The sequence below is a fragment of the Populus nigra genome, chromosome 14, assembly GCF_951802175.1.
Source record: "Populus nigra chromosome 14, ddPopNigr1.1, whole genome shotgun sequence".
NCBI lineage: Eukaryota > Viridiplantae > Streptophyta > Magnoliopsida > Malpighiales > Salicaceae > Populus > Populus nigra.
The window spans coordinates 7,670,882-7,695,946 of NC_084865.1; the positions used below are offsets into that span (position 1 = coordinate 7,670,882).

General features: G+C 34.9%; 2 protein-coding genes across 7 annotated transcripts; one reads left to right on the plus strand and one right to left on the minus strand.

Annotated features, from left to right (window-relative positions):
* Positions 1-232: 232 nt before the first annotated feature.
* LOC133673535 (BRAP2 RING ZnF UBP domain-containing protein 2-like) lies at positions 233-7,528 on the plus strand. Of its 5 annotated transcripts, none has more exons than XM_062094395.1 (13): positions 233-573; positions 1,264-1,473; positions 1,557-1,672; positions 1,756-1,864; positions 1,976-2,099; positions 3,238-3,335; positions 5,318-5,424; positions 5,526-5,772; positions 5,857-5,910; positions 6,090-6,233; positions 6,408-6,472; positions 6,883-6,937; positions 7,043-7,528. In XM_062094395.1, the coding sequence occupies exons 2-13, from the start codon at positions 1,270-1,272 to the stop codon at positions 7,202-7,204; spliced, it is 1,485 nt and encodes a 494-aa protein (XP_061950379.1). In that variant the 5' UTR covers positions 233-573; positions 1,264-1,269; the 3' UTR covers positions 7,205-7,528. The 5 variants fall into 5 exon arrangements, with proteins under 5 accessions (XP_061950379.1, XP_061950380.1, XP_061950381.1 ...); XM_062094396.1 differs by having other exon boundaries at positions 234-573; positions 1,283-1,473; XM_062094397.1 differs by having other exon boundaries at positions 236-573; positions 1,562-1,672.
* A 13,904-nt stretch (positions 7,529-21,432) lies between these two features.
* On the minus strand, positions 21,433-24,700 carry LOC133672706 (aspartyl protease family protein 1). Of its 2 annotated transcripts, none has more exons than XM_062093201.1 (10): positions 24,272-24,700; positions 23,938-24,073; positions 23,362-23,597; positions 23,024-23,248; positions 22,787-22,922; positions 22,622-22,695; positions 22,414-22,513; positions 22,268-22,325; positions 21,900-21,971; positions 21,433-21,812 (listed from the first exon to the last, which is right to left on the minus strand). In XM_062093201.1, exons 1-10 carry the CDS (start codon positions 24,556-24,558, stop codon positions 21,595-21,597), a joined length of 1,542 nt encoding a protein of 513 aa, XP_061949185.1. In that variant the 5' UTR covers positions 24,559-24,700; the 3' UTR covers positions 21,433-21,594. The 2 variants fall into 2 exon arrangements, with proteins under 2 accessions (XP_061949185.1, XP_061949184.1); XM_062093200.1 differs by having other exon boundaries at positions 23,362-23,600.
* Between the last annotated feature and the right edge of the window lie 365 nt (positions 24,701-25,065).

Here is a 25,065-nt window from a genome sequence, read left to right on the forward strand (position 1 = left end):
AATAATATGTAGATAAGGCGATACATTGATTAAGTCAACTAAAATTTTAAAAACACTTGGGATCAAGAGGTTTGTTTTCTCTATGGTTTTAGGTTCGAACATTGTGGTTGGTCATATGATGACCACTGGAGACTTACATGGTCATTAATTTCAGGGCCCCGCAGGATTAGTCGAGGTGCGTTCAAGCTGGCCCGGACACCCACGCTAAAAAAAACAATTACAGGGATGATGCGTGTAGGTAACCGGTCCTTAAAAAATGCGTAAAGTGGGCAACCGGAGCGAACCACCGCCACTGACCCAATCAACAGATAACTTCCACCACCACAGTACCACCCTTCTCCTCTCTCAACCGTCGTCATCTCCTGCCTCAACAAAGGCAGCACACGATCACACCACCACGCACCTCAAGCAGCCCCCAGCAACATCCACCGCCAGCTACCACATCAACTCTTCCCACAGCCACGATCCATTACTGGTAGCATCTACCGCTCTTTGCTTTGGGTCGAATCAACCAGGTTTCACTAAGGCTGTTGGTTCAGAGTTGGTGAAGGCCATCAGAGTCATTCACTGCAGGTATGACCCCCTTTGCCTAATTGCTTCCTCAAACGCATATTACATGTCTCTGTTTTGAATGATTTTGATATCTTTAAACGCATGTTTGGTTTCTGTTTTTGAGATGTAATGGGAAGTCCTATAGGACTTTTGAGCGTTCGAAATGTATGCAGAAGTATTTTAGTGTTTCCGATACATGAAGAGAGGCTCTTGGTGTGATTTTTCTATTGAATACATGGAAATGGTCCTTTTGGTTGTGGGGGTTTGAATAGAAAGGTAGTATTGTTTGTGCAATTCTGGGTGTCAAAAGGTTTCAGCTTCAGCTGGGTCTGGTTTAGGCTTCCTTTGGCCCCAGGTTGCATAGCATGAAAACTATGATATCCAGGATTTGGGTTCTTGAAGTCTGCTTACTATGCTTAAATCTGGAGGTAGTTTTATTTTGTTTCGAATAAATCTGCTCCTCTTGGTGTTTTATTAAAATGGAGGGACTGCAGGTTCTTGTTTTGTTCATAATACCATAATCTTTGCTTAAATAAACGGGTTCATGTGATGGATGTTGAGACAATGTTGTTTTGAGCCTCAGGGGCCTGATATTTGGGTTGAGACGTGAAAAGTTGAGGTTTGAATGGATTTCAGGCCATTCGTCGATGTTTATGTTCTTTCTTTTTAATGTTATTGTTTTAGGCTTTAAGTTGATGATGACTACTACAGTTGTTAATGTTTTCAACAGCCATGTCATCCAGCTCAAGCACTGCTGCAGTCAGCAGGGCCTCGCCAGAGGAGCACTTCTGGCAACTTACAGCTGAGGAATCATCGTCGTCATTGAGTGAGGCGTTGCCTTTCTCCTCTGGAAACCCTAGGATTGAAGAGACACGAGGCGTCATGCACCTTTTCTCCAATGATGCTGTTTCGGATCTCCCTGTATGCATGTTATCAGTTTATGTTTGTGTGTTTGGTTTTGATGATGAGATTAATGATTGTTAATTTTGTTGGTAATGGCATAGGTCAGAAGGAAACCTCTTGTGGCTGTGATTGGAGTGCCAAACCACATGACTTATGCTGATTTCTGCCAGTTTTGTGCTTCTTTTATTCACCACATTTTGGAGATGCGAATTATTAGGTAATATTAATGATTTCAATAATTACTTAAAAAAAAAATTCTTCTTTCGTGTCAAAGTATTGATTTGTTGCAATGAATGTTAGGTTAGATGGAATGGAGGATCAGTATAGTATACTTACAAGATTTGACACTCAAGACTCTACTGATAAATTCTACCTTCATTTCAATGGTAGACAATATAATTCTTTGGAGGTAGGCATTTTTTCTTTAACAATTTCTATCCTGTTGCTCTCATTTTGTAGTTATTTCTTAAAATTAGTTGTCTTGTTGTATTGTTACCTATTCATTTTAGTATTCATACAGGAAGAAGTGTGCCAGGTGCTTTTCACAGTTGATGTCCAGTTCACTGGTTACAGTGGTTCACTCGAACACTCTCAGCCATCTACAAGAAGCACAGCTGAACAGCCGTCATGTCCAGTTTGTCTTGGTATGTTTTGTTATCATTGCAAATCTGCCTTTTGATAATGCTTCATATCTAGAATGGAATTTGAAATTATTATAGGAAAAGATGGACAGTATCAGACATGATAACAGTATGCTCAGTAAGAGACAAGATTGCTAGAAAAGCCGATAAGCTTTATTAAGAGAATAACATGCCCTTTTTGCTTGTCTGTTTACTTGGAAGCAGTAATCTCTTTGCTTAGTGGACTATACATCTATTGAGTGCTGCATGGTCTTTGTTTAAGTATGAATACATTTTACAATTTCCCCCATGATCTCCAGTGCGCTGTTTCTTTGGTTCAGTTAGTTTCTTACAGAGTTCATTAACTAAAGGGGTTACTGATGCACTCATTGTTCTCTTTAAGTTAATTCTGTTGTTTACCAGGAGAGAATGGGAGGGGGTTGGTGTTAAGTTGTGATGGTGACATTAATTAGGTTGAGAGGTCAGGGAAAATTCTATCTATTTGGCAAGGTCCAAATATTTCTAATGTTTCTTTTTTTTCCACAATTGTTCTATTTTGATTCCAGTTTCTGTAAACACGGCTCCTAGTGGTGGTTGTAAAAAGAATAATTACTAGATCAAAACTTGATGCAATTAAGCAGGTAAGGTACATGCTGAGAAAGCAAGTGGATAAGTCAGAGAGATCTTCTCATGGGTTCTTTGCTTTAGAATATACTCTTTGTCTGCTTCTCAATTTTATTTCATAAGTTAGCTGGAAACCCGAACTGTTATCTACTATGTTGTTCTGAGTTGTACTGGTAAAATTTGAGATTCAGTAGCTGAAGTGGCTTGCTTGCTCATTTTCCTATCCTTTCTTCTTTTCATCCTCCTTGCTCCCACCTAGAAGTTGCTAAGACATGGAGAATACTGTAATATAAGCAATATCTCAGGTATACCTTATGTATCTAACCATTATGTTTTTTTGGCCTAGCTTTGGGTCTTAAGGAATTTGTGAGTCTAAACTTGATATAATTTCAATGAGCCAATGGAGAATGTTTTTGTGTTTGTGTAGCTTATTTGTTATTTTGGATTTATTATTCAACAGGAAATTAACACACATGATATTGTAACATGCATCACTAACATATGCTGTGGGAGATGGTCCTAATTCTATATGTTGCAGAGAGACTAGACCAAGACATGGGTGGAATTCTTACAACTATCTGTAACCATTCTTTTCACTGCTCTTGCATTTCAAAATGGACAGACTCTTCTTGTCCGGTGAGTGGTTATGATTTTTCTTGCGCTTTGTTTATGTGTTGCTTGTGCATGTGCAAGTTATGGGCTCACTTTGAAAGTAGAGTGATAAGAAAATATTTTAACATTTGGTAGATTCAAATTCTTTCAGTCCTGTGACTTGAGATGCAACTAAATTGTTCCTCTTTGTTGAAGTATTCTGGGTTTTTTAGTCAGCCTCAAACAGACTTGAAAATCAACCACTTTGTGTTGTATACAGTTTGTCAAGTATCCCATGGATTGACTTTGATCGATTAATGCCCAAATGCAGATTTTTTTGAAATGTAACTTATGTAAGGTTGTTTTCTGCTTCTCTGTCCGTGTTTGCACTAATTATAGTGATGCCTAAGCTAGAAGTTCTTCTATATCCTGATTTTTCTTGCACTTTATTTATGTGCTGCTTGTGCATGTGCAATGTCTAGGACCCAGTTTGAAAGTAGAATGATGAGAAAATAATTTAACCTGTGGTAGGTTTAAATCCTTTCAGTTTTGTCACTTGAGATGCAACTAACTTGCTCCTATTTGGTGAAGTATTCTGGGGCTTTTTAAGTGTACCTCAAAAGTACTTGGATATAGTGTGTTGAGATATCTCATGTGTTGAATTTAAGTTAGACTTGTAATAAATTATATAAGGTCTTTTGCTGCTCCTCTATCCATGCATGCACTAAATATTTTGATGCCTCGGCTAGAAGTTGTTCTAAATCCTTACCCATTCTCTATACTGTTTATGCAAATGTAATTTGTCAGAGTAAATGCTGGTTTCCTGATATTTTCTGTTTTTATGGATTGTAGCATGTCATATCATCAAATTTCTTAGAGATCAGTTACAGATGAGCCATATAGCATTGTTTAATGGTTTAATTAGTAAGATAGGTTTCAATTTCATGCTCTCCTTTCATATATTGCTCATATATTGTAAATTGTAATCTTTAGAGTAGATGTGTTTTACTGGCATTTGTTGTTTGTACGAGTTGTAGCCTGTTACACTTATTGAGTTTAATAGAGAAGAATTCACAAACCTTCCACATAGTTCGTATGATTCAAGTGCCCTGAAATTTTCATCTCCAATTTTTTTTTTTTCACTGAAGAGTCCATCTGTTACTTTTCAAAATCTTAAAATATTATGCCATGTTTGATCTGAAAATTAAAAAAAAGAAAAATCAGTTCCTTAAGCGCACTGTATTTGGAGGCAATTGCAGAGGTTACTAGTCATTCTTTGTGATGCGCAAATTAATGAAATTGGAAAATATGGGAAATAAAGGGTTGTAAATGGTTAGGGAAAACTTAATAGTTATGAAAATAACGACGTGATAATTTCTGAGCTCATCAAAACTTAAATGAAACTTCATTTGGCTACTTACCACCAACTCAATCAAGAAGTTCAACTGATACTAAGGGGCCTGGTGTATTTGTTGTTGTGCTTAGGCAATACTATAGTTGAAGTGGTAGTTGTGACCATTGGTTTCTCAAATTTCTTCCTGAGAGTTCAGCAAACTTTGGATTCTAGAAGCTTAAAATCCTAATTACACTGGCTATCTACTTGGTTTGTACAATTTTCAACAAGCCATCTTGGTTCCTAAAAAGTTCTAATCCACATCTTTTAGTTTCAAAATCCCTTGTTGATCTGATTCTCTTATAATCTTCATTATCCTCTTAGTTCTAAAAGTTTTTATTTATAAAAAGTTTTGTAATTTTCATTAATTATACGATATGCCAATTTGCATAAAATAAATTGAAATAATAAATGTTTGCTTTCGAATGAAATGGATTCTATAGGAAATGCTTAAGCAGAATTTCCATCTCAATCCCTTTTGGCTTTGCTACATCCATTTGCTTATGCTAATTTTAGATTAGGATTTTTAACTTGTTTAGCCAATAGACTTATGTAGCTACAGTTGTTTATTGTATTTGCTTCTGTGATTATTATAAAGTTAGCTAACCAGTTATTTATTATATGTCACTTTCAGGTTTGCCGATATTGCCAGCAACAACCTGAAAAATCAATTTGTATTGTATGTCAAACTTCTGAGAATCTATGGATTTGTGTTTTATGTGGTTTTGTCGGCTGTGGCAGGTAATAGTTTCAATTTCTTCTTATGTCTGGATTGATTTTTTCTTTTCTTCTTTTAAGCACATCCTTCAGTCTCATTCTTTCAACAAAAAATATTGGTGCAGGTATAAAGGAGGACATGCCATACAACATTGGAAAGAAACACAACACTGCTATTCTCTTGAATTGGACACACAACGTGTGTGGGATTATGTTGGTGACAATTATGTTCACCGACTGATTCAATCAAAAACTGATGGGAAGTTAGTTGAGTTGAATTCCCCCAATGTGCATGCTTATGATGGTTGTGGAGGTTGTGACTGTGCAGACTCTGGAGTTAGTGAGGCTCTTTTGAACAGCAAAGTTGAAGCAGTAATGTTTACTGTGTTACTTAGAAAAGGTTGTAATTGTTTTTTCTATTTTTTTAATAAATAATCTTATTTAAATTTATTACAGATTGTCAACGAGTACAATGAACTCCTTGCAACTCAACTTGAGAACCAAAATCTTGTAAGTGCATTCTTCAACTTTCCATGATTGAATGAGTTACCTTTTGAGCCTATGTGGGACATTCAATATAATTTTCATTATGATGTGGCCATGTCTGCCTTGGCTTGTGCTTTTTAGTCTGTTATACATTATGCTTTACTTTTTTCGGTACTCTGAAGTAAGATATCTTCTTTTGATAGTTTTTTGGGACCTTGCTGGAAGAAGTTGAAGAAGAAACTGAAAGGGGAATTTCTAAAGCTGTTAAGAAGGCTATTTCTCAAAAACTACAGAAGTTTCAGGCCAAGCTGGATAGATGTATAAAAGAGAAGAAATTCCTTGATGATGTAAGTCCCAGTTTCTGGTGTGAAATTGGGCTTATTTAGAATTTTTCGGATCGTGTTTAGTTAGGATGATAGGAGGTGTAGTTATGTCTCAGTATCATTGTTTGTGATATATTTCTAATTCCAAGTATTAATGCTAAGTTTACAAATTATCACGTTTCTTTTCTCTTCTTGTAGCTCAATGAGAATTTAGTGAAAAATCAGGAGATATGGAAGGCAAAGATATCGGAAATTGAAGAGAGGTATGTTTCGTTTATAACAAAAGCCTTCATCCTGTGTTTGGACTTTGCATTATTGCATGGTATTAACCCAAGTTTCTATTACAAAATGTGTGATGTGGAAGTTAAAATTAGTTTTTATAGTCTTGCTATTGAGTTAATAGTTAGATGTTTTCCATGTTTTAAATTTTCTCTATACATTAGTTCAGTTTTACATTTTCTATGTTGGCCATGTTTGAAATGATGGCTGTGATAGTTTTACATGAAATGCTATGTGGATTGGTTAGGAAAGTTGAAAACCATCAACAGTCCCACCTCAGTCAATACTTGCTCCATTTCCTGTTTTTTTTTGCCGCCAAAAATGCATATTGAAAACATCTCGAATTCCTATATTCCAATCAAACTCTACTTTGGTGGTATCACCTTTTTTTCAGGGAGAAAATGGCTTTGAAAATAAAGGACGATAAAATTCAGGACCTGGAAGAACAGGTGATTATTTTTTCTGGACATCTTTCGTATCCTATTCTTATTATAGACAAGGAAAGATAGATCTGCAATTTAGATTAAAATTGATATATTACCATTGACATGCAGCTTAGGGATTTGATGGTGTCCCTGGAAGCGGGAAGCACGGTGGAGCAGCTATGTATATCGAATGAACTCAAGGATGAAGCTTTCTTGCCAATATTAGTGGAATCGTCTTCAGGGAAGAGTCCCAAGGGGGGCAAAAAGGCTAATAACCAGAGAAAAAGCTGAGGGTGGCAGAATTTGCTGTATCAACCTGTCTTTTATATTTCATGGCATTCCACCTCAAATTTTGCTAGTTGAGGGGTTCCACGGAGGATCAGGCCTTCGTGGTGCAAACCTTCTTGTGCAGTCCTGGTGTCGTAATTTGTGACTCGCAGCGTAATTACTTGTGGCGGATTACAATCAATGAGTTTGTGTAGATTTGTATTTGGAGGTCAAAATGTGATGTGAATAGAGTTATTAGTCTCTTTGTTCCGAAAAGAAAATGTTTTGTATGATCCTACAGATTTTTTAAAAAATAAGTAATAAATCCTGTCACATTAATTAATTAAACTTAATTTATATATTAGGTTTTTTTTTTTAAATCATCACATCTCTGTCGAGAAATTATCATTGTTACTACCTCGTATTCTCAAAATTTAGTCAAATAAAACCATTTCAAAATTGGCAACTTTGAAAAATAAGGAAATTCTTCTTTCAGAATTATGGTAAGCTTAATATTAAACATTACACTTCCATAAAAAAATTGAACCTATTTCAAACATACCACACAACACGACAATCACAACATACTTTAATTATCACATCATGCGACTAGTCACATAACTACAAGCATTTGGATTATTAACAAAACACTAAAAGATGTGTTGATTTTAATTTTCACCATTTTACAAAGTATTATTCCTTTTAATATTGTTTTGTTTTTGTTTTTTTTATCCTATATATTTTTTAAAAATTTTAATTTCATCTTTCAAATTTTGGTTTGTTGTAATTAGATTTCATAATTTATTTTGATTTGTTTTCTATCAGGTTATCTTAACCTTATGAACCAGGTTGCAAGTATATTAACCCAATTGACTCGATTATTTTTATTTTTGTTTGTTATTGATGTGTTTTTCATTTTCATTCATCAGTATTTTATTAATTGAGAATTAGGCTTCATTATTTGTTTTTATATGATTTTTTGAGGTTATCCTAATCTTATGATCCTGGTCACAGGTTTGGTGTGTTAACCTGAGTTGACTCTGGGAATCTTTTATGTCCTTTATTTTAATTGAGTGTTTTCTTGAAATTCATCCTTCAACGATAGGTTGATTTAAGAATTGAATTTCATGATTTATTTTGATTTTATTTCTATGTAGTAATCCCAATTTCATGACTTGAGTTGCTAGTTCGGCATGTTATTCTCGGGTTGACTCATGTTGTTTTTTGTTTTTTTTTAATTTCATCTTTTAACATTGAGTTAATTAAAAATTAGATGTCATAATTATTTTTGATTTATTTTTGTGGAGCTATCATGATCTTACAATCATGGTTACAAATTTGACATGTAATTCGGGTTGACATGAGTTGATCAGGTCACATTGAGTCAATTCATATGATATTTTTTTTCTATTGGAAAAAACATTAATAATGCCTAAATTTTTTTCAACGTTAAAAAAAATTGATCTAACCTGTAGTCTAATGCAGACCAATGATTTAGTTAACTATAATCTAAAAAGCGTGGGCAAAACATTGTAGCCCATACCATTGTAGACACAAACTCATTGCATTGTGGATTGCCACAATGCAATTTTTTGTCTATAAACTTTATTTTAGCCCTTATAGGATCCAATTGAAGGTCAATGTAAGTTAATTTGCTACAAAATGATGAGATTAAAAGATAGAGGACTAAAGTGAAAAAAACGGAGGCAATGAGTGATATTTTCAAACTTGTTGTGAAACATTCATTGTAGTCCTCATACTTTCTGAATTATAAATTTTAGATACCTCTAATTTCAAAATTCCAAGAAAAATCAATTTTGGTTCAAAACTTGATTTTCCAAATTTTTCAGTTCTTGGTTTGAGAAAGAAGGTGAGAGTCATCGGATTTTAGCAGTAAAGAGAGAAAATTGCTGGTTGACACTGGTTTTGGTTACCAAAATGATTGATCTTTGTGTCAACAAGTTTCGTTTTATGAGGGAATGTAAACATCCAACAAAAATGAAAGCCACAAATGATCCCATCATCACTATCGATTGTTGAATCGACATCAACATAGATTTCGCTGCCGCTTATTGAGTCAGCAGCGACGCAATTATCAGGAGTTAAGAGGGGGGAAAACCCAGTATTGGAGTAACCAAAGGGAGAACAAGAACAAACTTAAACCAACACCCAAACACCCCAGCTCTTTAAGAGGGGGTATAAATACAAGGAGGAGAGAGAAGGTGACCTTTCCTCTTCCCAAAATCTGTCTCCAGCAGCTGCATGCTCCTTTTTTCTCTTTCTTTTTCCCAACAAAAATTTAAACTCAGCCAGCTGCAGATGCCTTTGTGAGAGTGAGTGAGTGAGAGAGAGTTGAGAGCTTGAGAGAACGTTAAACAATTGCTTAGAGGGAAGGGGGAAAAGGCTGGAACCGGTGGGAAGAAACTGACATAAAAAAAAGAACCGATAAAGGAAGAAGAAGGGAGAGAACCGAGAGAAGCAGAGAAGGAATACTATTAAATTGTCCCAGATCAACTTAGATTCAAAAGGAATGGGCCATGTAGTCTCCTTCCTTTTGTTCTTGAGACCTCAGAACCGAAATGACGAAGAAGACCTAAGAAAATTGACCAAGGACCTCTAGGCTAGTTGTGAAGGAAATTGAAATCAACTAAGAGGACATGCATACATAATTGAAATGAGGCCAATTTACAGAACATTTAACAAAGAAAAACAAAGAAATTGAATGAATAAAACATTGTAGAGGGTCGCCCATAACTAAAGAGTTGGCTAGAATACATTGTGTAATAATATGCATGTGAGTGTTCATGTTAAAATCATGTGACTGCCAGAATTTAATGACAGATTATGTGCTGAAATTGAATTTGTATGTGTGTGTTCATGCTAAAATCATGTGACTCTGCTGGAATCTAATGATAGATTATGTGCTGGAATTGAATTTGCATGTGTGTGTTCATGCTAAAATCATGTGACTCTGCTGGAAACTAATGACAAATTGTGTTGTCTGCATCAAGTTAGCGTTCGCTGTCGAAATTGTGTTGTGTGCAGCAAATCAGCGTTCGTTGTTTAAAATTGTGTTGTCTTCAGCGAATTAGCATTCATTGTTGAAATTGTGTTATTTGCAGTGAATCGGCGTTCACTGTCAAAATGGTGTTGGTTGCAGTGAATCAACGTTTGCTACTGAAATTGTGTTGTGTGCAGTGAATCATCGTTTGTTGTTGAAAATTGTGTTATCTGCAGTGAATTAACATTTGTTGCTGAAAATTATGTTGTCTGTAGTGAATTAGCATTCTCTGCCGAAAGTTGTGTTGCGTGCAGCGAATCACTGTTCGCTGCCGAAAATTGAGTTGTCTGCAGAATGCTAATTTCAGCAGCAAATGCTAATTCGCTGCAAACAACTCAATTTTTGATAGCGAACGCTGATTTGTTGGACACAACACAATTTTCAGCAGCGAAATCTAATTCGCTGCAGACAACATAAATTTCAGCAACAAACGCTGATTTGCTGCACACAATACAATTTTGGCAGCGAACAATAATTCACTGTGGACAACACAATTTTTGGCAGCGCACGATGATTCACTGCACAACACAATTTCAGCCGTGAACGCTGATTCGTTGCATACAACACATTTTTCAGTAGAGAACGCTAATTTGCTGCAAACAACTCAATTTTCGGCAGTGAATGATGATTCCCTGCACACAACACAATTTCAGCAGTGAACGCTAATTCGTTACAGATAACATAATTTTAGCAGTGAACGCTAATTTGCTACATACAACACAATTTCAGCAGTGAACGCTAATTCGCTATAGACAACATAATTTCAGCAGTGAACGCTAATTCGCAACATAATTTCAGCAATGAACGCTAATTCGCAACACAATTTTAGCAGTGAACGCTAATTCGCTATAAACAACATAATTTCAACAGCGAACACTGATTCTCTGCATATAACACAATTTTGGCAGCTGCAGACAACACAATTTTGGCAATGAACGCTGATTTGCTGCAGACAACACAAATTTTCGACAATGAGCGCTGATTCATTGCACACAACACAGTTTAGGCAGCGAACATTGACTCACTGCAGACAACATAACTTTTGGCAGTGAATGCTAAGTCGTTACACACAACTCAATTTTCGGCAGTAAGCGCTGATTCGCTGCACACAATACAATTTTGGTAGCGAACGCTAATTCGCTGCAGACAACACAATTTATCATTAGTTTCCAGTAGAGTCACATGATTTTAGCATTAACACACACATGCAAATTCAATTCCAGCACATAATCTGTCATTAGATTCAAGCAGAATCACATAATTTTAACATGAACACACATGCGAATTCAATTCCAACACATAATCTTTCATTAAATTATAGTAGAGTCACATGATTTTGGCATGAACACACATATGCAAATTCAATTCCAGCACATAATTTGTCATTAGATTCCAGCAGAGTCACATGATTTTAGCATGAACACACACATGCGAATTGAATTCTAGCACATAATTTGTCATTAAATTCCAGCAGAGTCACATGATTTTAACATGAACACCCATGTGCAGATTATTACACAATGCATTCTAGCCAACTCTTCAGCTATGGTCGACCCTCTACCATGTTTTATTCATTTAATTTATTCGTTTTTCTTTGTTAAACGTTCTATAAATTGGCCTCATTTCATTTATGTTATCTTGTCCTCTTAGTTGATTTCAATTTTTCCTTCACAATTAGACTAGAGGTCCTAGGTTAATTTTTCTTAGGGTTTTCTTCATCATTTTTTATTTTGGGGTCTCAAAAACAAGAGGAAGGAGACTATATGGCCCATACCTTTCGAATCTAAATGGATTTGGGATAGTTTGATAGTATTCCTTCTCTCTTTCTCCTGATTCTCCCCCTTTTTCTTTCTCTATCGGTTCTTTTTTTTGTTAGTTTCTTCCTACCGGTTCCAGCCTCTTTCCCTCTTCCCTCTATGCAATTGTTCAGCCTTCTCTCAAGCTCTCAACTCTCTCTCTCACTCTCATAGAGGCATCTATAGCTGGCTGAGTTTAAATTTTTGTTGGAAAAGAGGAAGGGGAAAAAGAAGCATGCAGCTGCTGGAGACAGACTTTGGGAAAAGGAAAGGTCACCTTCTCTCTCCTTTTTGTATTTATACCCCCTTTTAAAGAGATGGGGTGTTTGAGTGTTGGTTTAAGTTTGTTCTTGTCCTCTATTTGGTTACTCCAAGGCCGGTTTCCCCCCTTCTTAACTCCTGAAAACTGCGTCGCTTCTGATTCAACAATCGGCAGCAAAAATTATGTCGTTGTCGATCCAACAATCGACAGCGAAAACTATGTTTCTATCAACTTTGTGATTGGCAACGAAAAACTATGTCGCTGCCGACCTAGCAATCGGGAGCGAAAAATTACGTCGCTGCCGATTCAACAATCGACAGGTACGGTGGGGTCATTTTTGGCTTTTATTTTTTTTTGTTAAGTGTTTACATACCTTGTTTGGGGGACCTTTTTGGCTGTCTGTCCCTAGTAAAACAAGGGCAGCCATGACTTAGTATATTTGCCTCCTTTACTCGAATGTGGCTTTTCATGGTTTGTTTCACCTTTAGTAATGTTCTATCTGGTAGAACATATAACTCCCTCCACAAGGTTTTTTCCCTCCCTGTTGAATCTTTTGAGGTATGTCCTTGTAAACTTGTCCTCCGCTTAGGTGATTCCAAAGAGTTCGGTGGAACTCTTTCTAGTTGGAATACTTATATTGAAATGTGCCACCAGTTTGGCACAGAGGTCACTGAAGCTGGCGACTGAATTTGGTTCAAGGTTGTTGTACCATGTTCTTACTGAACCTCTAAAGGTTATAGGGATAATCTTGCATATGACATGGCTATCTTGAATAACTAGCTCCAGATTGCTGCATATATTTTGTACATGTTCCCTAGGATCTGTAAGCCCATTATAATTATCCAGGTACATTTTGGTAGTGATGTAATCTTTGGTAGCGATCTGTGTATACCACATGTTTGAATAAAAGAGAATCTCTAATATGATGAGGAGTGTTAAACATCCTTATGAATGAATTCTTCATCTAGTTGTTTGCCATTCTTAAGCCTATTGGGCTTAGATGAACTTGATGTCTCTGTTGTAGGATGACATGATAGATAGACAACCTAGTTCTTACGCTGCCTAAATGGATGCCTAGAAAAACCACTTTGTGCCTGAGCATCACGAGGGTGTGTATACTCTTTGCAATGGGTTGATGACCCCTAAGGTTGAAGACCCTCTATTGGATCATTTTGTATACACTCTTTTGGATAATGTAATCGTCTATGGACATTCGATGGAGTTGTTGTAGAGTTGAGTGGAGAGATGTAGCAATTTGCTAAGGAGGAGCTGAAACTCGTTGATGTGGATTTTTTTCTCTCTTGTTGATTTCCTAGCACTGCCTGGGTGAGGAGCTATATTTGTTCCACAAGTTATTAAAGGATTGGCTATGCAGGGGCTGGATTATCTGTGTGTTAAGGAGATCAATAACTCATCCTATCCTTGAAGTTTCTTGATTATCTACTATTGATAATTATAATAAGGTAAAAACGGTTAAACAATAAAGTTATATATGACTTTTAGTAAGTTTTTCCACAGACGGTGCCATTGATGATGTCTTCAAATTCAAGATATGTAACTAAAAGATTATTCAGTGTTTGGGATAATGATTAATCAATATATTCAAGTGCTTAGATTTTTTTCATTTTAATCTAAGGAACTCTAGGCCAATAATAGAAGCTTGGATACCTGCAAAAAAGGTCCCAATAGGGGGATTTAAAGACCCTCTAATGATAAAGTCAGTGTATTTATGAAAAATGTATAAAATGACTTAAGACAATAAATAATTTAAAAAAGCCTTAAATTCAAGGATAAAAAATCTTTGTTCTTGAGTTTTTAAGTTGATTAATACTCTGAAATATATATACCTTTTATCTTAAGAGATGAAAAGTTATGAACCTTTTAGCTGGATGGTTCACGGGGTATTTATACACCTTGAACCATAGTTTAAAACCCGGACCGGCTTGACGGGTCGACCCGGGACCCAACCGACCCGGGCTTGGGATCGGTCCAGGTGTAGGTAAAAACTTGCTTAGGAGATGGCTTGTGAAACCAACCGGTCAACCCCCCGGGACCCGGGCCACCTGGTCAAACCCGGCTGAGACCCGACCTTTTTTTTTTATATATATATTAATAGACGTTAAACAACATCATTTTGGCCTTTTAAAAGGCCAAAATGATGAAGAACAACGATGCAGAATTGGGGACACAGACTCACATAACAAAACCTAATTAAAGAAAGACCAATTTCAATCGTTGAGGAGCAGAGAAGCAGAAGACGTCTTGATCACTGTTGTTTCTCAAAAACCCATTTCAGTACACACACAAATATGCACATACAACTTAAGAGCAATAGCATATCATTTGTGAGACTGGAGCCCCATGATGAGTTAACAAAACCGAATTTTGCTGATGGGTTTTCCTTCACAGACCCATTGATTGAGAAACGGAGCGGTGGTGATCCTTTGGGTCTGTATATTGCTATTTGTTCTTCCAGTTGGGGTTGTTGTCGAGCACAAGGGAAGAATCACTTATGAATGACTGTCTTCGATTACCCATTACAATGTTATTCATGATTCTGTATAGTGGTTGATGGAACAAATTTCATCGTCTTTAAGACTAATATTGCTAGAGATGTTTGCGCCTGGTTTTTAATGAATTAATTACTAATATTATTATTATTAAAGTGGTAATGTAATGTTACGCTTTGATCCAAAAAGTGAAAAAGGGCATGACATTTATATTATAAATTATTTCTTTTAATTTGCAAAATAAAAAGAACAGTTTCTTCTTAGTTTTAAAACTAGTTAATTACTCCTAAAATCCATTTTATGTTGGTTTTTAATTTATTTATTTTTTAAATGGTAAATAATATAGAAAGATTGACTAGAAGTAAATTAAAAAAAATAATATTAAATTGAGGCACAAGTTAATAAACTAACTAATTAGTTTTTAAAATTACAGAAACTATTCATTTATTTTGCAAAATTAAAGGAATCTCAATGTTAATGTAAAAACAATAATGTTTACGTAAGGTAAAGGAAGGAATACAGAATACTAATGTTTCAAATTAAAAAAGCTTAGCAATTTTTTAATTCTTGTACAAATTTTCGTGTGTTGAGATGCTCATAATATTCCTATTTCGTGTGTTGAGATGCTCATAATACAGATTTTCATGTATTTATTTCATCGTTTTGTAAGTGTTGCATTGTAACTAATTACGTATTTTATATAGGTGTTTTTTTTGTTGACCTAGGTCAACCCATCTGACCCGTGACCCGATCACTGGACCGGGTCGATGACCGGATCGGGTTTCAAAACTATGCCTTGAACATTGTTGTCAAAGAAAGAAAAGACTGAAAAGTCCTCTACTTTCGACGACATTAATGAGAGGCAAATATCTCTTAAATATCATTAATGAAAGAGTAAGTATGATAAGTACCTTAAGATACCTTGTATAAACCTATAAGTATAGGGAAATTATCACCTTAATATGAACGATTATTCTAGATGAAGATGTATGGTAGTTTATCACGTCTTTTATACTTAAATTGTAGAGGATTGTCTAGGATCAAGTATATAGCCTTAGTACTTGGTAATGTCTAAGTTTTTTTGGGTCTGATATGTTTGTTAGACCCACGTTACCTTAGGCTTGGCTGAGTTCCAAGTTCAAGTTTTTTAGGTCTGACATGTTTGTTAGACCCACGTTACCTTGAGCTTGGCTGACCCCCAAGTCCAAGTTCTTTGGGTCTGGCAAACAATCTTTGGGTCTGACATGTTTGTTAGATCCATATTATTTTAGACTTGGCTAACTGTAAAGCCCAAGTTCTTTGGATCTGGCATGTTTGTCAGACCAATGTTATATTGGGTTTGGATACCAAGTCCAAGTTTTTCATGTTTGACATGTTTTTCAGACCTATTTTATTTGAGAATATTTTTTATAAATAAAAATCTAGACCAAAAATTTAACTCATCATCTTTATATCAATGTTGCTGGTTAATTTAGAGTTTTTATTATGTTATTCTAGTGTTCACAAGAATAGGAACTAAATTTCTTTATATATATATATATATATATATATATATATATATACACACACACACAATCCAAATTTTGTCCTTTTATCTTGTTCACAAAGTCATCATATTAAATTGATGATGTACATGATAGAATTGTAGCTAGTTTAATAGGATAATAAAACTAATTTATATTTTGGCACATGTATAAATAATAATAATGTTTACATTCTTACTTGGATCAACTTTGTAATTATTACATATATTACGTGTATTTTTTTTTGTTAAACTAGGACCTTTATATTTTTTTGCTAGATTTCTTATGTATTAATAATCACAAACTTTTTATATAAGTTGTGAAATTATTGCATGTTCTTTTTAATCATTTTATTTTCAAGAATAATTTTAATCAAACACTATTGAATTGTTTTTTATTCAACAACAATTTCAATAATAATTTTAACCAAATATATATTTTAATCCAACTATCATCAACTTAAAGTATTTCTTAAAAAACAATAACTTTAAGAGCTACCATAATGTCAAATTTAGTGATTTTAAATGAATTAATGATTAATCAAATATATTATATAATTGCTCCATCATGCCTGCGAGCCATCAATCTAGTTGTCTTCTATTTGAGGTGAGTTTTTAGGATGTAGCTTCGTGCTTGGGAAAGTTGGCTACTGATGGGTTTAGTTTGGTAGGTGTGCTCCATAACTTTGCTCTTTGTCTTAGCTATGGTTTGGGTAGGATTACAACTCATGCAAATTAGCCATCAATGTACATTAAATACACCCTCCCACTATTGAGCTTCTCTATCATTAGTTATGTATTGGGAGAGTTGCGATGGTGGGTTTACATTTGATAGTTTGTTGGTTTGGAATTGTTTGCATCTCCTCCTAGTTTGTCTCTTTCTTGCTCTTGTTCAAGTCTTGTTATCATTGAACTAGACAAGTGTTTCTTTTGGTTCCATGTTGCCTATTCTTTTTCCATGTTTTCATGTGTCATTTTATGCCTGATTTTGTCCTCTCTATTGGGATTGTTGGGCACTTTTTTCCAGGCTTGGTAGGTGTTGGGCTTATAGTCATGGTTGTTAAAAACGAGTTTTGACTTGTAAAATCGCCGATTTTACGAGTCAAAAGGCATAAAACATGTAAAATCAGGTTTAAAACTCGAAAACCGGTAAAATCAATCAAACCTGGTCAAACTCGTATAAAATTGGGTCAACCAATGTAAAACGTAAAAACTGATCCGAGTTCACGATTTCTACTGAAATGAAAAACAATGTGAACTGCCCTTTCTGCTTTACCCTTTCCCCTTTCCCCTTTCCCCTTTCCCTTGTCAACATCTCCATTCCTCTTTCCCCTTTCCCCCCATCCAAATCTGCAAGAACCCCAAATCACCAACGGCTAAGCAGATCAAGAAAACGGACTGAGAAGTGAGAAATCTATTCCACTCTCCACTCACCAGCTGCGCCTTTGATTTTACACGTTTTGACTCTCCACTCACCAGAACGTTATTGGCTAGAAGAAGGTAAGAATTTATAAGGATGTTGTTGTTGCATGAGAATTGTTTCCTTACTGTTATGTGTTATGTGTTTTATTCATGTTCTGTGTTTTAATCAATGGTGGTTCATTTTGTCATGTTCTGTGTTCTTGCATGAGAAAGAAATTAGTACCTGAACTAATAAGAGTACCTATTAAAATACTTGGAATTTGCTTTACCTTTTGGCATGTACCAAAAAATTACCGGAAGAAGATCAAGATCATCAAACTATATTTCATTAAAAAAATAAAATAACAAAAAGCAAGTCGGTTGAATCTCTGTCAATATTATGGTGATTATGGATTTACTATTGGTAATGGTTTCTGGGTTTTTTCTTTTCTTTCTAGATATTATACTAACCCTCAGCGATTTTAGCATCTATGTATTTCATCTAGATCTTATTGTGTGCATGTATCTTGGCGATTTACTTCTAGGATAGGAAGCAGATCAAAGATATACTGGAAAAGTTCTGGGAAACTAATTATATTCTGTTTCTGTTTGGGAGCTGAACAATGTCATCTAGTAATGAATTTTTTTTTTATAATTGCACTATGTTGTTGTTGGGATACGGGTAGGCCTTCTACCTTCCTAAATGCATCTGTCTCCATTTAGTTTCATCATCAAAGTGGATATCATAAATTTTTGAGACTTCACCTTTTGAATTTAACTGTGGAACCATCACAGCTATGCGATTCTCTGTTTTTCCTAGCATTAAGAGGATGCATTCCTATCAAAATGCTCATAGGGTGTGTATGTGCCTCGTAGCATAGGATTGGCTTCCCATCAACAACTGTATTATGATTCCATTCAATTATTTTAATGCTCCAGATATTGAAGGAACAAATATAAGCTACTAAGAAAACACAAACTTATTTGAAAAGGAAAAACAACACCATGTCTATGCATCAATATGCTGCAAAATTCTATGATAATCTCAATTATTTTGGTTGTGATTTCTATGGCTAAAGAAGCTTTCTTTTATTAATTAATTGAATTTCTTTTCGGCATTGCTGCTTGCTTGTGTGTGAATCTGAAACGATGTTGGCACTAATATATATCGCAACTGCTGTTTATTTCCATAGACATGCATGTTGTGGGAACTAGGTACATTTATTTGGTTGTTGTGTGATTATTAATTGCTTTGTTTTGCACACTTATGGATAATGTATTTGCTTCTTTTTAGAAACCTAACCTATTTGAAACAAATTGTTTGACTCACTGTGAATAATACACGTTTGCTTGTGGAGCTTTGTGATGCTTGCAAAGGAGAATGGCATAGCAACTTTGCTATATAATTGGCCATGGAAATCATTTAGTTGGGTTGATTACAAAAGATATTTTAGGGTTTATGGCTAGAAAAAGTCTTTAATTTTTAGGATTCTTGATAGCAAAGAGAAAACTGTGTAATAGTTGAGAATGCATTTTTCATATCCTTAATTTTTTACTTGCGATTTTACAATTTTTAATTAAAAAGTTTTACTTGCGATTTTACGATTCGAGTTTATATTGTATGTTTCATGTCGTGTTAAAAAAGCATTTTTGACAACCTTGCTTATAATCATTCCCTTTTCTTTCACATCAGCTTTGATGGGAGGCGAGTGAGAGGATTAATTCGTTTTTTTATAAGAGATTGGTTCACAAGTGTTATTCTGCACTATTTTCTCTCTCACAATTGAATCAAGAATCGAAGTGATGTGAACCTCATGATCATGTAGCACACAACCTATAACATGATTGACAACGAATCCTAGAAAGTCAAAACATGTTTGATAGGAATGTGATACAATAAAAACATGTCCAAAAACACTAACACTATTGAAATAAAACCTCACCCTACGAATATTAGTTCACGAACAAGAAGTATAAGAAAGACACCATGAAACTAGTTGATCTTTGATAAGTCAATTTAGTTCGTTAGAGAAACAAAAAATACGAGAATATCTCTCATACATGCAGAACAAATTTGGCAGCACTAGTATTATCAAGTATGAATATTTTATCCTTACAAAGAGTATTTATACTATTGAAAATAAAAACCCTGATGGATCTAGCCTCGCGGGATGACATGTTTTCCCGTAAATCATCCTACAAGATGACATTACAATGGGTGATTTATAAGCAGTTTGATAGCCCAAAGTGCATCACCCATTCGTAGACTTTAATCTTGCCAGTTAAGTTGCACTGTCTTCTACAAAATGAACTTGATTTCTCAATTTAAAATTTCAGCTTGACCATTCATTTGAGAATGATACTTTTATGGAAGTCCGATGAATCACATGATACTTGCGTAGTAATGCTTCCATTAAATGATTGCAAAAATATAGTTAAATAAAAAATAGTTTCTAAAAATTATAATCCGAGTAGAATCTATAACTTGGTTCACAGGTTTAACGTGCTAACCTGCGTTACCTAATTCACAGGTTTGACGAATTACCCACTAGCTAAATAAGCTTTTTTATTTGTCTTATAAATTTTTTTATGGATTTTTTTTCTATTTCGTCCTTCAATATTTGTTTGGTTGGAAAATAGACTGCATGTTTTCTTTTTGTTTATTTTCTTTAAGGTTATCAATGTTTGAAATAAATGTTTATTTTAGGATTGATGCTCAATTTTACGAGCATCTATTTTTATCATATAATTAAATAAAGATAGTTTATAAAAAAAAAGTTATTAAATACAATAAAGTTCATGACTCGAGTCATGGGAGGGTCGAGATTGATCCAATTTGTCGTGATCTCAATATTTTTTTAAAAAAGTTGTCATTTCCAATTAACTCAATATCTAAGAATGAAATTGGAAAAAAAAAGTTAAACTTGAAAGATTCGCGAACCAAGTCAACCAGTCAAACTTGTGAACAAATCCATATATTTTATAAAATTTAATAACATGGCTCTTTTCATAGACTAATTTTTTTAACTATATGAGAAAAAAAATAGATGATAAAAAAAATCAAGTTCAATTAAAAAATTAAATTCCCACCAAACCCATAAATCAATGCCATTTAGATTACCCTAACAAATCTGCAAACCAAACTAACTCTATAAAAAGAAAAAATAAAAATAAATAAATTATAAAGTTCAATTCTCAATCACCTTAATATTAAAAAAATAAGTTAACAAAAACAACATAACCAAAATTCAATAAAAAAAAAAACACTGGATTATTATTGCAATGGGGTGAACAGTAACCCCCCAAAACCCCCCCCCCTCTCTCTCTCTCTCTCTATATATATATATATATATATATATATTATGGTCATCGAAATGGCTTCTGGTAACAGGATTCCTAGTCATTAAACCCTAAAACAGCGGCAAGACTTAAGGCTGCTGATTTTAAAATTGAGCTTTGTATAAGCTGATGTCTTCATCAAAAAGTCCAAAAGCTTTGCTTCATTTTGAAGACTTTTGTAAGCCAATATAGTCCTTTTTTATTTCTCCAGGCAGGTAACCGAGGAAAGGCATCCTATGCACACGTTTTCTGTACAGCAACTCGACACAATACAAGAGGAAGCTGTTCCTTTCAATGAGAAATTCTAAAGTAGGACCATATATTCTTGGTCAATAAAAGGTGATTAGAATAAGAGAATAAATGGGCAATAGGAAGTTATATAAAGCAGCATTACATAATCTCATTATCAAAAAGGGGTGGTGATATTCTATCAATATGATACAGAGGTGTTGTAACCTAAAGGATCTAGAGCTACCCTAAAGAATGATCATACAACTGGCCTGATAAATGAACAGAGCAGTGATTATAATAAGAGACATATAAGGAAGACTGATATCAAGCTAGTGAAAACAGAAGTATGGCTATAGCAATATGTAGATGCAATTGAACTTAGAGATTTATTACTGGCCTCTTTTGCTGAGCCTGTGCTAGAGTTGCTACCTAGTCCAGCAGCAACTGCAGGAGGCACCATGGAAGCATGTGGTTGCAGTGGGAAATTGTTATAATCCTCCACATCATAGCCTGCATTAGAGCAAGAAGTTTTCCCATTCAGTGATGCCATTTTATATATGTATTAACAGTCACAACATATATGAAAGTAACACTTACAATCAAACTTCTTCCATCCCAAGACAAGTTTTTCTCTATCAAATACAACACGGTAACCAGTCATGAAGTTTTCTGCACAAGGATCAAGAATTCATATAATTCATTTAAGAGCATATCATTCTTTTATTTTCAAAAATAGAAGTTGAATTTCCTAGTGTATTGATTAGGAAAAGGAGAAATGAAACAAATTAGAATTTATCCTTGATTGAAAATCATAATTTTCCTTAACCATGGACTGCTACACACAAAGAATTCAAACTTGTGCCTGTTATAAATCAGTTAGATTCCATGTGTAGCATTCATTTGATTTAATACTGAAACACACGTTCATTTTCTTATTTATAAGCACATAAAAATGCAATGCTTACGCCCGATTATATTGAGTTCTGTGCTCTTGACAACGGCCAAGCAATATACAATTTCGTTCTGCAATTATTGAAAGGAAAATTATTTGCTATTAGTATCACAGTAAACAACACAAATCATGGTAAAAGGATATAGAGTAAAACATTACCTGAGTGGAGATCACAATTATTGGATCATAGACAGTAAAATGCCTTCCTCCTTTCATTGTTAAACTCATACTGGGTACCAAACTTGCATTTGCATCAGGACTGACCATCATCAAGAAAAAGGATACAGTTACGGAGGATAGAGACTAGGCAGGTGATGATGGATAAGGCTTCATGTCTACTTTATTTCACTACATTATAATGCCTAACCTCATATCATAACAATATTCAAAAGGAATCCTGGGATCAGGTGGACGCCTCTTATCTCGTGCCAGTGAATGAAACTGTAAAGGAGCATAAGAACAAAATTTCAGTACTGGATTTGGTAATTCAGATAGACTAGCAAAATCAATCTTCATCCTCTGAAGCACTTACTTTCTCCGAGACCCTTGAATAGGCTGGGTCGACCATGTATGTAAAAGAAGTCCCAGAATCAAAAAGAGCTGTGAACTCTACATCGATTAACATGGTTCCTACTCGAGCTTGAGTCACAGTAACATTATAGGTTGGGCTGCATAACAGTTCCAGACACAAGTCAGGGAAAAACTATCCTTCCATCAAGACAATTATATAAGACTATCAGCATCAAGTAAAGGACAAATTACCACTTACTGTGCTGGGTTAACATTAAATGGGGTCTCTTCCTGGTCAGGACTACCCTTGTCCCCGAAACTGATTCTTCCAATTCCATCATGTCCAAAGCACATGGAGAAAGAATCTGCTATTAATCCCTCCCTAGATAAGACACTAGGAACAGAAATCTTCTCCATTCCCAGCCCAAATAAACCATTGGGAGCAGCAATGTCTAGAAATGAACCACTTTGAACCTGGCCACAACTGCAAATTTCATATTGCATATTCATCTCAACCTATACCCAAAGCATGATGAGAGAACATTGCTATCCAGAGGCAAGGTGTTAAAATTGTTATTAGAAGACAAACTAACTCACCCAAATGTGACATACGCTTCAACAAATTCTCGTCCACCATCTTCTGTTGTAAAGTGCAGAACATCCTTTACCAAAATCCCAGAAGTAGACGTTTGAGCAGAGACATAAGAGACTATGTAAGGGCAGCTGCTGAATGTTCCAAGGCAGCGATTACGCTGTGCACACATATCATTGTTGCAGGTGACCTTTTTGCTTGTCGATGACTCTCTTGGGTTGTATATACTAAGCTCAAAATCCTGCTAGAATAAGTCACACATGGTAGAAAATCAACCATAAGCATCTAATAGCATTTGATATAGAAGCAGTAAAAATGCATTCATCTAGATTCATAGGCCACTGTTCATCATACCACCAAGTGCTCCTTTAGCTGTCTAATAACCTAAGCATTGTCAAACAGATTAAATGCAAATAACCTCTAGTCTCCACTTTAGTATCCAATTAATAAGAGATAACAAAGACTTACAAAACTCTACAACGAGGGACAAGATAAAGCCAAACAAGATGAATCAACAAAGCCACATTCCATAAAAAATCACATTTACCGAATAAAAGTAAGAATTGAGAAGAGATACATACAGAAGCATAACTAGCTCCATGAGTAGGTGCACATCTGCTGCAATCACAAGGCACCCAGAACAAATCACTTCCTGTGTCAAGTGCCACCATAAACTTCACTCCTGGTGTCCCCAATTCCACTGTTGTGTAATGCAAGCTACACATTCACCCACAAAAGGATTGGAAAATTAAACCCAATTCAAGAATCACTAAAACAATAAATTTTTTAAAACCCACTTAAAGAATTACTGAAACAAGAACCCATTTCTTAAAACCCAATTGAAGAATCACAAAAACAAACAAAAATAAATTGACAGTAACTGACAATAAAACGCAAAAAGTTGAAAGAACATACAATCCCAAGGAGCTGATTCTAAAGGTTGAATTCCCATCAGAAAAAGCTAAAGATGCATCAGCATCAGAGAGTCTACGCCCCCTTAACATCTGATCACGATGAGCCAATGCTGCATAGTACTCAAAGCTTCCTTTCTCGGGCCAGTTTCTGGTCAAACCTGACCAATTCTTGAATGAATCAGAGAATCTGTGGTGCATCTTGAAAGTAAAGACGCGGCCTTTACAGGTTTTAGAGAAAACCGAGATTGTTATCAACAAAAAGAAGGTTAGTTTCGATGAAGATCTCATTTTGAAATGAAATGAAATGATAATTGCATTGCTTAAGAAAGGCAAGATCTTGATTCTAGAGAGAGAGGGGATCTTTTATGTGTATTATCAGTGAAAGTGACTTAAGTAGTTGTAGTAGTATAGAAAGTTGTTAGTAGTTAAGGTTTTTTCTTGCGTGTGAGTGAGATATGAGGTCAACATTTTTTTTTTTTTAGTAATACGGGATCATAGATTTTTCAGGGAAAAAATTGGACTCTAGCATGCAAAATGCAAATGCATAATAAATTAACCTAGGAGCAAAACTTTTGGTAAAACAGTATGTTTCAAGGATTTAATAATTCAGAAAAGTAATATTTAATTAATATTGTAGTTTAGAAATATTATATTTAATTAAATATTATAATTGTGAACCAAAATAAATTATAATTGATGTTGTGATTCATAACTACGATATATAATTAAATTCTATGATAAATCGATCAATTGCTTCACAATAGTCATAAACTAGCAAATCAGTTTACACTGAAA

Excerpts from the sequence above, each read along its gene's own strand:
- LOC133673535 (XM_062094395.1), top strand. The coding sequence starts at position 1,270 with ATGTTTTCAACAGCCATGTCATCCAGCTCAAGCACTGCTGCAGTCAGC. Across the intron at positions 2,100-3,237 it reads GTCATGTCCAGTTTGTCTTG|AGAGACTAGACCAAGACATG; the intron begins GTATGTTTTGTT and ends TATATGTTGCAG. Across the intron at positions 5,911-6,089 it reads AACTTGAGAACCAAAATCTT|TTTTTTGGGACCTTGCTGGA; the intron begins GTAAGTGCATTC and ends TTCTTTTGATAG.
- LOC133672706 (XM_062093200.1), bottom strand. The coding sequence starts at position 24,558 with ATGAGATCTTCATCGAAACTAACCTTCTTTTTGTTGATAACAATCTCG. Across the intron at positions 23,601-23,937 it reads ATGGAGCTAGTTATGCTTCT|CAGGATTTTGAGCTTAGTAT; the intron begins GTATGTATCTCT and ends GACTTATTCTAG. Across the intron at positions 22,923-23,023 it reads TTTAATGTTAACCCAGCACA|CCCAACCTATAATGTTACTG; the intron begins GTAAGTGGTAAT and ends ACTGTTATGCAG.